Source organism: Chiloscyllium punctatum, chromosome 26 (assembly GCF_047496795.1).
Source record: "Chiloscyllium punctatum isolate Juve2018m chromosome 26, sChiPun1.3, whole genome shotgun sequence".
NCBI classification, from domain to species: domain Eukaryota; kingdom Metazoa; phylum Chordata; class Chondrichthyes; order Orectolobiformes; family Hemiscylliidae; genus Chiloscyllium; species Chiloscyllium punctatum.
In genome coordinates this window covers 31,014,418-31,028,129 of record NC_092764.1, presented here as the reverse complement: position 1 = coordinate 31,028,129, position 13,712 = coordinate 31,014,418, and the positions used below count along the sequence as shown (strand labels likewise).

General features: G+C 42.3%; 1 protein-coding gene across 1 annotated transcript; it reads right to left on the bottom strand.

Moving 5' to 3' along the window:
- Window positions 1-1,853: 1,853 nt before the first annotated feature.
- On the bottom strand, window positions 1,854-13,483 carry cog8 (component of oligomeric golgi complex 8). The gene is made up of 4 exons (XM_072596026.1): window positions 12,904-13,483; window positions 5,678-6,496; window positions 3,321-3,489; window positions 1,854-3,195 (listed from the first exon to the last, which is right to left on the bottom strand). Exons 1-4 carry the CDS (start codon window positions 13,444-13,446, stop codon window positions 2,894-2,896), a joined length of 1,833 nt encoding a protein of 610 aa, XP_072452127.1. The 5' UTR covers window positions 13,447-13,483; the 3' UTR covers window positions 1,854-2,893.
- Between the last annotated feature and the right edge of the window lie 229 nt (window positions 13,484-13,712).

Below are 13,712 nucleotides of genomic sequence, written 5' to 3'. Positions count from 1 at the left end.
GTGTATAATGCTGCAAAAATTCAGTGTGCACTTTAATTAATGTAATATCAGAAAAACAGCAATCTCATGTTTTGCAGCATGCCTCAAAACCAGCATATGTAGTCCATCCCTAATCTTCCTTGAACTGGGTGGTTTGCTAGGTAAAAACAATGACTGCAGATGCTGAAAACCAAATACTGGATTAGTGGTGCTGGAAGAGCATAGCAGTTCAGGCAGCATCTAACGAGCAGCGAAATCGACGTTTCGGGCAAAAGCCCTTTGCTAGGCTACATCAGAGGACAGTTAAAAGTCAACCAACATTGCAGTGGGTGTGAGTCAGTTCTAGTAAAGATGCCAGTTCCCTCGCATAAAGAACTTAGTGAGCCAGATGCATTTTACAACAATTGGTGGTTTCATAGTTCCCATTATTAGGATAAGTTTTATGGTCCCTATTTTTATTGAATTCTAATGCCTCGGTTTACTATGGTGATATTTGAACCCATGACCGTAAAGCAATGGATTTCTGGTGTAGTGACATTACCACAATTCCATGTTAAAGTAGTATTGCTATGGTGGTGGTAAATACAGCATGTTAATTTATACCAAACCCACTTACAATTTGTGGGTCATTTTTCATGGGATGGCAAAAATTATTAGTGTACCTTTGAATGTACAAACTAGTTTTCAAAATTAAGTACCTCAACTCTTTCATATGTTAAAAAAAATCTGGATGTAGGTTTGCTCGCTCAACTGAAAGGTTCATTTTCAGATATTTTGTCACCATACTAAGTAACATCTTCAGTGAGTCTCCAGACGAAGCACTGCTGGTATTTCCTGCTTTTATTTATATGTTTGGGTTGGTGATGTCATTTCCTGTTTTTTCTCCTGGGGGGGGCACGCACAGAGAGAATGGTAAATGGGATCCAAGTCAATGCATTTGTTGATACAGTTTCGGTTAGAATGCTATGCTTCTAAGAATTCTTGTGCGTGTCTCTGTTTAGCACACTGACCTTCCATCCAGGCAACCAACGCCAAGGAATCAGTTGCTACAGCACCATACTTTTATAAGTATACTATAGTCATACAGCACAAAAACATATTATTCTGTCTAACCAGTCCCTGCTGACCATAATCTCAAACTAGTCCCACATGTCTGCACTTGGCCCATATCCCTCCAAACATTTCTAAGAAAAGTACACGAATAAGTGTTTTTTAAATATTGTAACTGTACCTGTATCCACAATTTTCTCTGGAAGATCATTCCACACCTGAACCACAAAAAAATTGCTTCAAGTCTTTTTTAAAATCTTTCTCCTTTCACCTTAATGTCCCCCAGTGTTGAAATCCCCCACCCTAGGGAAAAGATACCTGAGCAATGAAGGCAAGCATGCTAAACACCTTCTTAACCACCCTAACTATGTGTGATACAAACTTCAAAGAATTGTGTAGCTAAATCTCTAAGTCTAAAAGTCCTGGAGCTGTGGTAGTAAATTCCAATTTTTTGTTCATCACATGTTTAACCAGGAATCTCTCTGGCTCTTACCATGTATTGGCAAATATTGGAAGGATGTATAAATTTATACTCCACCTGTGGTTCATATTCTGAATGTAACTTTCCCAGCCATTAGGGTTTCCTTAGTCTTGAACCAGGGCCAAAACCTGAACCATCTGGCTCAGAGACGTGGACGATAACTCCATTGCAATCTTACGTGCAACTGCATGTTCAAAATTTACTGAGCCTTTATCATGGTAGAAAATATTTAACCTTTTTGACAAGTAACAATTAACAAGTATTAATAACATTAGCTATTTGTAAATTAACCTGGTTTTCCCAATCCACATGCCTTTAAAAATTATGTACTTGTATGCTGCTCATAAGTCAACTAATCTTTAATTGATATAATAGGAAGCAAAATAACCACATTTTGTACAATATTTATACAAAGATAAGTCATTATCAGACAAAATGTCCATATTCATGAGGACAGGACCTAAAACATTATTTAATCTTACCCATTGGCACCTTATGAGAAAAATCTTAGAAGCCCAGGAATAATTTTACAACACTTTCTACCTTAGATTTGTTATTTACAGTTCACAAAGAATGTATACAATGATTAATACAATTTAGCAAGTTTCACAATGGTTATTTACAAAACCAGCACACCTCGATTTCACAAACACCACAACTCTTAGGTTTACAAAACTATTTCAGAGTAGCTTTCCAAGTAAGTAGTGTGATTGCATCATACAATTAAAGTCTTAACACATTACCTTTCAAATGTTACCATGAAAAGATTCAAGTCCCTTAAACAGGCAGGATTTATGATGATCCCATATTTAGAAGATATTAAGTAAAGTCAGGTCAATTCATTGCCAAGTGATTTTCTAATTCCTGAAGTAAAACTTGGAATAATCGGGTATTGTAACAAAATGTATTTGCCGCTAATTCAGTCCTTAAGTAGTTGCCTCAGCATTAAATATTAACATGGATTTGCCAACAATTTAACAAAATAAAACAGAACAAGAATGTGTCAGTATTGAAAACTATCATTAAGAGACAACCATTTGTTCTTTCCTCAATTCTCTTTCATACTCGCTACTAAAAATTCTTGACGTTTCAAAACATTAGATATTTGGGAAAACAATATTAAGTTAATAAAACATGAAATATTAACAAGTTTAAATAAACAAACTGCGCTAACAAACAGTAGCATTTATCTCACCTTGGTTGACTATGTCAAGTCTTTTTCAATTACAATATGTTCCACATTTTAGATTCAACTAAATCCAAATAATTTACATTTTCAATATTAATAGGGAAAATCAAGCATTTATGCAATTCAGTCCACTTTTGGAAATAATGTGAATCCCATGTGAGTCCCACAACTACCTTTGCTAAATTATAAACATGTTACAGTTCAGCTTGAAGTGAGTCATCTTCTGTTGCCTGGCTATCCACATACAGGGGATCTGGTTTCATTTCCTCCATTGTTACATTTGGCACACATGAAGGTGATGCTGGTGGATACTGTTCACTTAGTATATCTAATCCAGAACTGTCTATGGTATGTTCCACTGGCAAGAGTTGGATGGAATTATTTGGTGGAATTATAATTTCCTTTCTTGGTAGCAGAAAATCAAGCATTTCTAGAATAACACTTGTGTGAATGCACCCAATGGAACCATATTTATGAAGTTGAGTAGGAGGAATGCCTGTGAAACATAAAAAAGCCATACATTTTAAAGTCAAAAAATATAGCTGTGGTTCAATCAAGTTTATTCAACATCCAATAGAAAATAATACATTAATACTAAGTAACTGGTAGCTGCCTACATACCTAGAATCTGCGCTACTTGTGCGGGTGGAAAAAGAACCTGCAAGCATCGATTCAGGTAAGGCACTAAATCTTCAGTAAATGTAATGCAGAACTGGAGAAACAGCTCCCGTTCTTTCACACTGAAGGCCGTTTCCTCTGCTCGATGAAAAATGAGAATTAACTTTGTAACCTACAAAGAAAATCTGAATTAGAAAATCATACATTTTCTGAAAATTTGCTCAACATTTAACATTTCTATAAAGAAAGACAGAGTCGTAGACTTATCCAGATCTGCCACTACTATCACTCTTCATTTGTCAAGTAGAACTATTGAACAACAAAACTCCAATGATCATAGAATTATTATGGGACAGAAGGAGGTTTTTCAGTCTATCAATTTATTCCCATTACTGCCCATAAATCTAAATCAGTCATTGGCTCAACCTCCACCATTTTCATAGGGAGCAACTCGTAGCTCACTCCCAACTGTGATGAAATCTGTGGTCAAAGTTTGTAACTTATCTTGAAATGAACTCCCAACTGAAAAAGTGAAAAAGAAATCATATACAGAAAAGGAACTGACTCAGTTTCTCAGGCAACAAAAATAAACTACAATTGGAAACAAAAACTTCCGAGACTGAACCTGATTGGAAGGACACCAATCAACTGTATCCTGCCTGTTGATTCATTTTGTAACTTTAGCGATTCTGAGTTTGGGAGTATACAGGGGTACCAAAGACAAGATTTTGTCTTGGTTTTGTTTGAGTTACGTATAGTAAAAATTCTTCTGTTTTCTAAAGTGAAATCTTGTGGTTTCATTTTTTTCAATAAATGACAGATTTTAGATTTCATTTTCCAAAGAGAAAATGTCACTAGCCTTGACCAAGATTGCAACACTTGAAATAAAATGTTCTCCTTGAGATCCACCTGCATATTTTGTCCAAAAGATTAAAGGAATGTCCCTTAGCCTTTACACCTTCAGCTAATGGGAACATCTTTCAATGTCTGCCTTATCTAAAGCTGTCAAAATCTTGCACACCTCTTCTACAATCTCTTTCACTCCAAGGAAAGAAAACTCTATGTCTGACATAACCTTTTGGCTAAAATACTTCCTCACTAGAATCATTTTGGAAAATGTCCTCTGACCGCTTTCAAAGATCCTCACAGCCTTCTTGAAGCACAGTGACTGGATGTGGATGCAATACACCAGCTTTGGACTAACCATGGTTTTAAACAGGCTCAGAGTAACTTCCAGCCTTTGCTCTCATTGCTTCAATTTCTCAAGTCCAAAATCTCTTTACTGACTGCTCTTCCACCACCCTCAAAACATCTATTCAAATTAAGCCCTAGGACTCTCTGTCCCAACACTCTTAGGACTACTCTTCCAGGCTATATTGCTTCTGCCAAAATTGCATCAACTCTCATTTCTACGTATTAAAATCCATCTGCAACTTCACGGTTCATTCTGATATTCTGTACAGTCGATTGGTATCATTCTCAACATCAACTATATTTCAAGTTTAGAATTATCAAATTTTGAAATTTTACTTCAAATTCCAAACTCCCTAGTTTCAGCTTTCTTTGAACTGATCCTTCATACAAATTAGTGTGTTTCCCTCAACTCCGTTAGTCATCATCTTTCCTAACTTTTTGGGTGGCACCTTATTGAATGTCTCTTGGAAATCCAAGTATACTACAGCTACTGGTTCCCTTTTTTGCTGCTAGTTACATCCTTAAAAATACATTTGTCAACAATTTTCTTTTTGTGAAACCATATGACTCTGCCAGAGCATATTGTGACCTAAGTGCATTGTTAAGACTGTCATAACAATAAGCTCCAGTCTTACTCAATAGCTGTCAAGTCAACTGACATATATTTGCCCATTTCCACTCTCTTTATGAGTCTTTTTAGGATGTGACAAATTTTAGAAGCAATGCCTTTGAAAAGCAAGACATGAACAGCACATAGTGGATTCAACAACTTCAAACTATGCCCTTGTGGCAATAATATTAAGTTGGAAATGCTATTTCCATCCTTAGAATACCATGTATCATCAGCATTGCTATATAAACAAACACTAATTTAAATATGGGAATACAGTACTCTCTAAAATTCAATCTATGTGATTATCGTTATATTTTTGCAGAAATTGTACAAATTTGGCCTCATCTTTTTTCCCCCTTTTATGAAATATGCCCAGGAAAATAGTTAAGTGTTGGAAGGTTGTAGTGGAACAAATATTACCGTAAAGGAAATGAGAATTTAGTACTTTAATTAATTTAAACTGTAAGAAAACATAGCTGTGTGTATTCCTAAAGTTGCTTCGTTAAAGTTTTTAAAATACTTTAATTATGTGTGGTAACAATAGCTGAAATACCTTCACAAGTGCATCTTCCAAGCACGTGGTAACCTCCTGTGCAAGTGCTATGGGACAACAGAGGCGAAGATCATTAAAAGCTGCCAAATTGTTATTTAGAAAACATGCCAGCGGAGGAAAGTCCAGAAGTACCATTGGAGGTTGTAGGGTGCCTGGCTGATTAGTTGGTAGAGACACAGGGATTGTGCTGCCTAATATTGGAGGGGCAGATGTTAATGTGTACAGATTCATGTCTTCCTGAAACTTCTCCACAGCATCCTGAATTGCTTTCTCAAAAGTATTCATAGCAACCTTTTGAAACATAGGAGCAAGTTGTCCTCGAAAATCTACTCCCACACGACTAAAAGAAAGCCCAAAATACATACATTGGCCCAGCAATGAATCCAAGCGGCCACCTACACCCTTCTGAAGATCTAATTCCAGAGTCTGCAAAAATTCAGAAACCTTTTGCACCACCCAGCCATGGAAAATAGCACTTTCATTCACAGTGTGATTGCTGGAAAGCAATAAAGGATCTTCATCAGAAAAAATAGCACGATATTGAGTGATAATATCAAACAGATGGACTCGGCAAGCCTCAATTGTTTTAGTTACGTGAAAGTAAGGATCACTGTCCATTATGGAGGCAAGCATAGATTTCAACCAGGCATCTCGAGCTTGAAGAAACTTTATTCTTAGTTCAGCTTCAGTGAATACATCCATTCTTCTCAAATAGCCTATGACCCGTAGACACGCTGGAAGTTGGATATTGGTTCGTAGCTGTTGGATAAGCTGGTTTAACATCAACTGAGCAGAAGAACGCACTTCATTCACTATTCCCTGCATGAGAAAAATAACAGCCAATACATTAAATTGTTTCAAAGATTTAGAATAAAAAGAACTAAATGTATATTTCCCATAAGCAAAGATGAGAAGATAAACCAAAATGTATAAAATTAGTGGAATAAAGAGTAAGTTTTAGATAGCGCTTTTGTTGCATTAAAACAAACTTTAAATTATAGCTACAACTCAGTTATTTCTATTATTACAATAAGGACAATTAGGGGTGAGCAACAAACAATGGCCTTGTCATTAATATTCACATCAAGGCCACATTTGACTAAGGATGGCATCAAAGAACCGTAACAAAATTATAGTCAATATAAATTAAGGGAAAACTCTGCTGGTTGGAGTTAAACCGAGCACAAAAGATGATGTTTCTGGTCATCTATCTATCCCAGCTCCAGGACATCTCTGCAGGAATTCCTCAGGATAGTAGCCTAGGCACTAACATTGCAGCTACTTCATCATTGACCTTCCTCCCTTCATAAGGCTACACATAAGAGGTTAGTAGCTAAAACTGAAATGCATGGGATTGAAGGCAGTATACTGGCATGGGTAGAGAACCAGACAAGCTGACAGACAGGAAACAATGTAGGAATAAATGAGCCATTGTCTGAGTAGCAGTCAGTGGGATACCACAGGAATCAGTGCTTTGACCCCAGCTATTAAAAATCTTTTTTAACAATTTAGATGAGGGAACTAAATGTAACATAGAGTCATAGAGATGTACAGCATGGACACAGACCCTTCAAGTCCAACCCGTCAATGCCGACCAGATATACCAACCCAATCTAGTCCCACCTGCCAGCACCCAGCCCATATCCCTCCAAACCTTTCCCATTCATATACCCATCCAAATGCCTCTTAATGTCGCAATTGTAACAGCCTCCACCACTTCCTCTGGCAGCTCATTCCATACCCATACCACCCTCTGCTTGAAAATGTTGCCCCTTAGGTCCCTTTTATATCTTTCCCCTCTCACCCTAAACCTATGCCCTCTAGTTTTGGACTGCATGACCCCAGGGAAAAGACTTTGCCTATTTACCCTAACCATGCCCCTCATAATTTTGTAAACCTCTGTAAGGTCACCCCTCAGCCTCTGACACTCCAGGGAAAACAGCCCCAGCCTGTTCAGCGTCTCCCTATGACTACACAAAGCTGAGTGGGACGATGAACTGTGAGGAGGATGCAGAGATGCTTCAGTTGAGTTAGTGTGCAAATGCATGATAGATATAATAAGATGTGGATAAATGTGATTGCAAAACCAGAAAGAGTGATTATTTGAATGGTGACAGGTTGGAAAAAGTGAGAGGCGCAAAGAGACCTGAAAGACCTTGTAAACTAGTCGCTGAAAGTAAGCATGCAGGTGCAGCAGGCAGTAAAGAAGGGAGATTGTTATGTTGGATTTCATGAGATGTCTTGAGTAGGATGTCTTGCTGCAATTATACATTGGCCTCAGTGAGACCACACCTGGAGTCTTGTATGGAATTTTGACCTCAACTGAGGAAGGATGTTCTGACTGTGGAAGGAATGCAATGAAAGTTTACCAGACCAATTTCTGGGATGGCAGGACCAACAAACGAAAAGACCCAAGATCGGTTACGACTATATTCACTGGAGTTTAGAAGATGAGGGGGAATCTCATAGAAACTGATAAAATTCTAGCATAACTAGAAAGGATAAACACAGGAAAGATGTTCCGAATGAAGGGGGAATCCAGAATCGGGGGTAATAGTCTGAGGATACAGGGCTGGCAACTTAGGTCAGAGAGGAGGAGAAATTTCTTCATCTAGACAGTGGTGAGCCTATGTAATTCTTTACTACAGCAAGTGGATGGAGCTTGTAAGAAGGCCTATGGTGTATTAGTGTTCATTAGCAGAGGGATTGAATTTAAGAGTCGTGAGGTGATGTTGCAGCTGTACAGGACCTTGGTAAGGCCACATTTGGAGTACTGTGTGCAGTTCTGGTCGCCTCATTTTAGGAAAGATGCGGAAGCTTTGGAGAGGGTACAGAGGAGATTTACCAGGATGTTGCATGGAATGGAGAATAGGTCGTACGAGGATAGGTTGAGAGTGCTAGGCCTTTTCTCAATGGAATGGTGAAGGATGAGGGGTGACTTGACAGAGGTTTAAGATGATCAGGGGAATAGATAGAGTAGACAGTCAGACTTTTTCCCCGGGTACAACAGAGTGTTACAAGGGGACATAAATTTAAGGTGAAGGGTGACAGGTATGGGGGGGATGTCAGGGGTAGGTTCTTTACCCAGAGAGTGGTGGGGGCATGGAATGCGCTGCCTGTGGGAGTGGCAGAGTCAGAATCATTGGTGACCTCTAAGCGGCAATTGGATAGGTACATGGATAGGTGCTTAAGCTAGGACAAATGTTCAGCACAACATCGTGGGCCGAAGGGCCTGTTCTGTGCTGTATTGTTCTATGTTCTATGTACTATGGTTGAGGCTCAAAAATTGAATGTTTTCAAAGAGATGAATATAGTTTTTAGGCCGAAAGGGTATTGGAACAGAGTATTGAATTGGCCCATCAGCCATGAACATATTGAATATCAAAGCACAGTCAAAGGGCAAACAGCCTACTCCTTTTCCTATCTTCTATAGCGGACCTATCTCCAAAGCGGAGATGTTTGCTTTTTTTTTAGATTAGATTACTTACAGTGTAGAAACAAGCCCTTCGGGCCAACCAGTGCACACCGACCCGCCGAAGCGTAACCCGTTCCCCTACATTTACCCCTTCACCTAACACTACGGGCAATTTAGCATGGCCAATTCACCTAACCTGCACATTGTGCATTTGGGCGGCACGGTGGTTAGCACTGCTGCCTCACAGCGCCAGAGACCCGGGTTCAATTCCCGCTTCAGGCAACTGTCTGTGTGGAGTTTGCACAATGACTGTGGGAGGAACCCGGAGCACCCGGAGGAAACCCACGCAGACACGGAGAGAATGTGCAAACTCCACACAGTCAGTCGCCTGAGGCAGGAATTGAACCCGGGTCTCTGGGCCTGTGGGGCAGCAGTGCTAACCACTGTGCCACCGTGCCGCCCGTAAAATGATTTGATTAGATTAGATTAGATTAGATTACTTACAGTGTGGATACAGGCCCTTCGGTCCAACAAGTCTATACACTGACCCTCCGAAGAACAACCCACCCAGACCCATTCCCCTACATTGACCCCTTCACCTAACACTACGGGCAATTTAGCATGGCCAATTCACCTAACCTGCACATTTTTGGACTGTGGGAGGAAACCAGAGCACCCGGAGGAAACCCACGCAGACACAGGGAGAATGTGCAAACTCCACACAGACAGTTGCCTGAAGCGGGAATTGAACCTAGGTCTCTGGCGCTGTGAGGCAGCAGTGCTAACCACTGTGCCACCGTGCCGCCCAAATGCACAATGTTCAGCACTATTTACAACTTCTCAGATAATCTGTGCCCATACAAAGCAATATCCAAGCTTGGGCTGACAAGTGGCAATTAGCAACTTATATTTGTAACATTTGCCACACAAGCACTCCAAACAGACAATCCAACCATTGTTCTTGATATTCAATGCCATTACCATCACTGAATCCTATGTTGCTAACATTTGGGGGAGGGGGTGTGAGGGGTTTACCATTGACTAAAACTGAGCTAATTACATAAATACAATGGCAACACATCCTGAAAACATTCACTCCCTCCATTACTGCGCACAATAGCAGTAGTGTCAGCCACTTACAAAATGCACTGTAGAAATTCATCAAGGTTCCTTAGATAGTGCTTTCCAACTATGTCACTGTTCCTTCAAAATCCTAGAACTTCCTCCTTAACATCTGTGCATATAATTACATAAATGGACTGCAGCAGTTCAAGAAACCAACTCACCACAATCTTCTCAAGGCCAACTGGCAAGAAATGCTAGCCCACACCTTATTTATTAATTTTTAAATAACTTCCTGGCATTTTCCACTTTTGCTTCAGATTTCCAATATCTGCAGTAGAATATTTGCTTTTGTGTGTCTAGTTAGACAGTGATAGTTATAGTTGAAAATGTGTTGCTGGAAAAGCGCAGCAGGTCAGGCAGCATCCAAGGAGCAGGAGAATCGACGTTTTGGGCATGAGCCCTTCTTCAGGAATGAGGAAAGTGTGTCCAGCAGGCTAAGATAAAAGATAGGGAGGAGGGACTTGGGGGAGGGGCGTAAGAAGTGCGATAGGTGGAAGGAGGTCAAGGTGAGGGTGATAGGCCAGAGTGGGGGTGGAGGCAGAGAGGTCAGGAAGAAGATTGCAGGTTAGGAAGGCGGTGCTGAGTTCGAGGGTTGGGACTGAGACAAGGTGGGGGGAGGGGAAATGAGGAAACTGGAGAAGTCTGAGTTCATCCCTTGTGGTTGGAGGGTTCCTCGGCGGAAGATGAGGCGCTCTTCCTCCAGCCGTTGTGTTGCTATGGTCTGGCGATGGAGGAGTCCAAGGACCTGCATGTCCTCGGTGAAGTGGGAGGGGGAGTTGAAGTGTTGAGCCACGGGGTGGTTGGGTTGATTGGTCCGGGTGTCCCAGAGGTGTTCTCTGAAACGTTCCGCAAGTAGGCAGCCTGTCTCCCCAATATAGAGGAGGCCAAACCGGGTGCAGGGGATGCAGTAAATGATGTGTGTGGAGGTACATGTGAATTTGTGGCGGATATGGAAGGATCCCTTGGGGCCTTGGAGGGAAGTAAGGGGGGGAAGGTGTGGGCGCAAGTTTTACATTTCTTGCGGTTGCAGGGGAAGGTGCCGGGAGTGGAGGTTGGGTTGGTGGGGGGTGTAGACCTGACAAGGGAGTCACAGAGGGAGTGGTCTTTTCGGAACGCTGATAGGGGAGGGGAGGGAAATATATCCCTGGTGGTGGGGTCTGTTTGGAGGTGGCAGAAATGACGACGGATGATACGATGTATATGGAGGTTGGTGGGGTGGTAGGTGAGGACCAGTGGGGTTCTGTCCTGGTGGTGATTGGAGGGGCGAGGCTCAAGGGTGGAGGAGCGGGAAGTGGAGGAGATGCAGTGGAGGGCATCGTCGATCACGTCACAGAAAGAGATCCTTCAGTCAATTTCATCCATACTGACCAGATTTCCTAAATTAATCTAAATTAACTCGCGTTTCGTGAATTCATTGCATTGTGATTGACAAATTGTTGACACTTTCTAAAGCGTGAACTTTTAAAACGTGTGTTGGCTGTAATGCAAGTACATTAGAAATAGTGCTTAAAGTGTTGACAAAGCGCGATTTTTCTATAATGCGGAGTTGCACAAGAACACAACCATCGAATTATAGAAGAACTACCTGTAGTCTCATTTGCCAGCACTTGGCCCACACCTCTCCAAACCCTTCCTATTCATGTACCCATCCAGGTGCCTTTTAAATGCTGTAATTATACAAGCCTCCATCACTTCCTCTGACAGGTCATTCCATAAACGCACCACCCTCCGCATGAAAAAGTTACCCCTTATGTCTCTTTCAAATCATTCCCCTCTCACCTTAAACCTATGTCCTCTAGTTTTGAACTCCCCTACTCTGGGAAAAAGACCTTTTGTCATATTGTGAAGAATTATGCAACATTCAGAACACTTTGAAACCAATTCTTACTCATAGCTAACACTGAAGACAGACATTCTCAAAGGGTAGTGACATGTGTATCAGGCAACATACCATGGGCACTGCAAATTGGAAATGAAACCATAAAGTTCTGGAGAAACTCAGCAGGTCTGACAGCAACTGTGGAGAGAGGAATAAAACTCTCTTTCAGAAGTCCAGTTCAGAATTAGTTCTGAAGTTCTGAAGAGGAGTCATATCAAGGTTGAAACATTAGCTCTGACTTCTCTTCACAGATGAGCTGCCTGACCAGCTGAGTTTCTCCAGCAATTTCTATTCTGAATTACAGAGGAAACTCGATTATCTGTTGTGTGTGGGGCGCTGTGTGCATGTGCTATTTGGAGACTCACCCCCCCCCCCCCCCCCGAAAGGCAGCAGCAGCAGCAGCTACCTTGTTATTGGTGTCCAATCCAGCTGCCCCCGGGGGGTGGGGGGAGAGGCACGCAGGGGGTGGGGTTGGACAGGGTTGGGGTGTGTACGGGGTTGGGGGCTCGCACGCAGTGTGCTGCTGCCTCATCTCCTGAATGGGGAGCAGAATTAACAGAAAAGTCCGAGCCCCAGAGGAAAAGCCTTGAATCAATTAACTGAATAATCAATTATCCAAACGAAACAGTGCCTGTCCATTTCGTGCAGATAATGGAGGTTCCTCTGTATTCCAGTTCTGAGGGCAGCCTACTGGACCCAAAACGTTAACGCCTGTTTGCTCTCCACCTATGCTGCTTGACCTGCTGAGTTTCTCCAGCCATTTCTGTTCTTGTATTGAGTTTCTGCAGCCCTTCCTGGTTTTGATACCTGTATGACGGGTATGGAAGAGTGTTTCTTCTCCAGCCTCTTCACGTAAGCGGTCAGCTCGAGAGCCTCCTCGTAGTAGCCGTTCCTGACACAGGTGTCCATGAGCTGAGGGATCTCCAGGATCTCCAGGATCTCGGTGTGGCGGTTCAGGGTCAGGCTGTTCATCCTCCTGCTGGCGCCGGTCTCCTCCGTCTCTCGGATGAACTGCCTGCATTTCTCGCTGAGGCCGGGCAGCTTGTCCAGGAGGGCGGAGACGTGCTTCTCGACCAGGCCGAAGTCTCGGTAGATCTCCTTGGTGCACTCGGCCGTTTTGATGAATGTTTTGTAGTTGGAGAAGGCCAGCTGCTGGGTCTGCTGCAGGATCTGGGCCCTGTCCTCCGCCAGCCTCTCGGGCTCCCGGTTCAGCTTCTCCACTCCGTACGAGCTCAGCTCGGACAGGTACACCGTGAAGTCCGCGTTCTCCCTCCAGTTCTCCGGGAAACAATCCCGGAAAATCGACGCCAGGATACTCTCGTCCTCCACGTCGATGCCCAGCGCCGCCATCTTGGTGACCGGCCTCACTTCCGCTTCCGGCGGCAACAACAACAACAGCAGCACAGAGCCGCTGTCAATGGCAGGTCAATGGCAGCTCCTTGGCTCGTCGCTGCTGCTCCAAGTAACTGTTCAGGTTTGCGGAATCGGTGTGTATTGATATGAGCACGCGGTTTGCGAACAGTAAAGTCGCGCAGAGTCACAGTAGGTCATCTCCTGACAGCCTGGGTATTGGGTGGGTTTTACAGAGTCCTCTTCACTTCAGCACAATGCTCCTG

Bases quoted from the DNA above. Each gene is read 5' to 3' on its own strand.
- cog8 (XM_072596026.1), bottom strand. From the start codon at position 13,446: ATGGCGGCGCTGGGCATCGACGTGGAGGACGAGAGTATCCTGGCGTCG. The intron at 6,497-12,903 runs GTATCAAAACCA...TTTCTCATGCAG, and splicing joins CTTCCATACCCGTCATACAG to GGAATAGTGAATGAAGTGCG. The intron at 3,196-3,320 runs GTATGTAGGCAG...TATGTTTCACAG, and splicing joins ACAAGTAGCGCAGATTCTAG to GCATTCCTCCTACTCAACTT.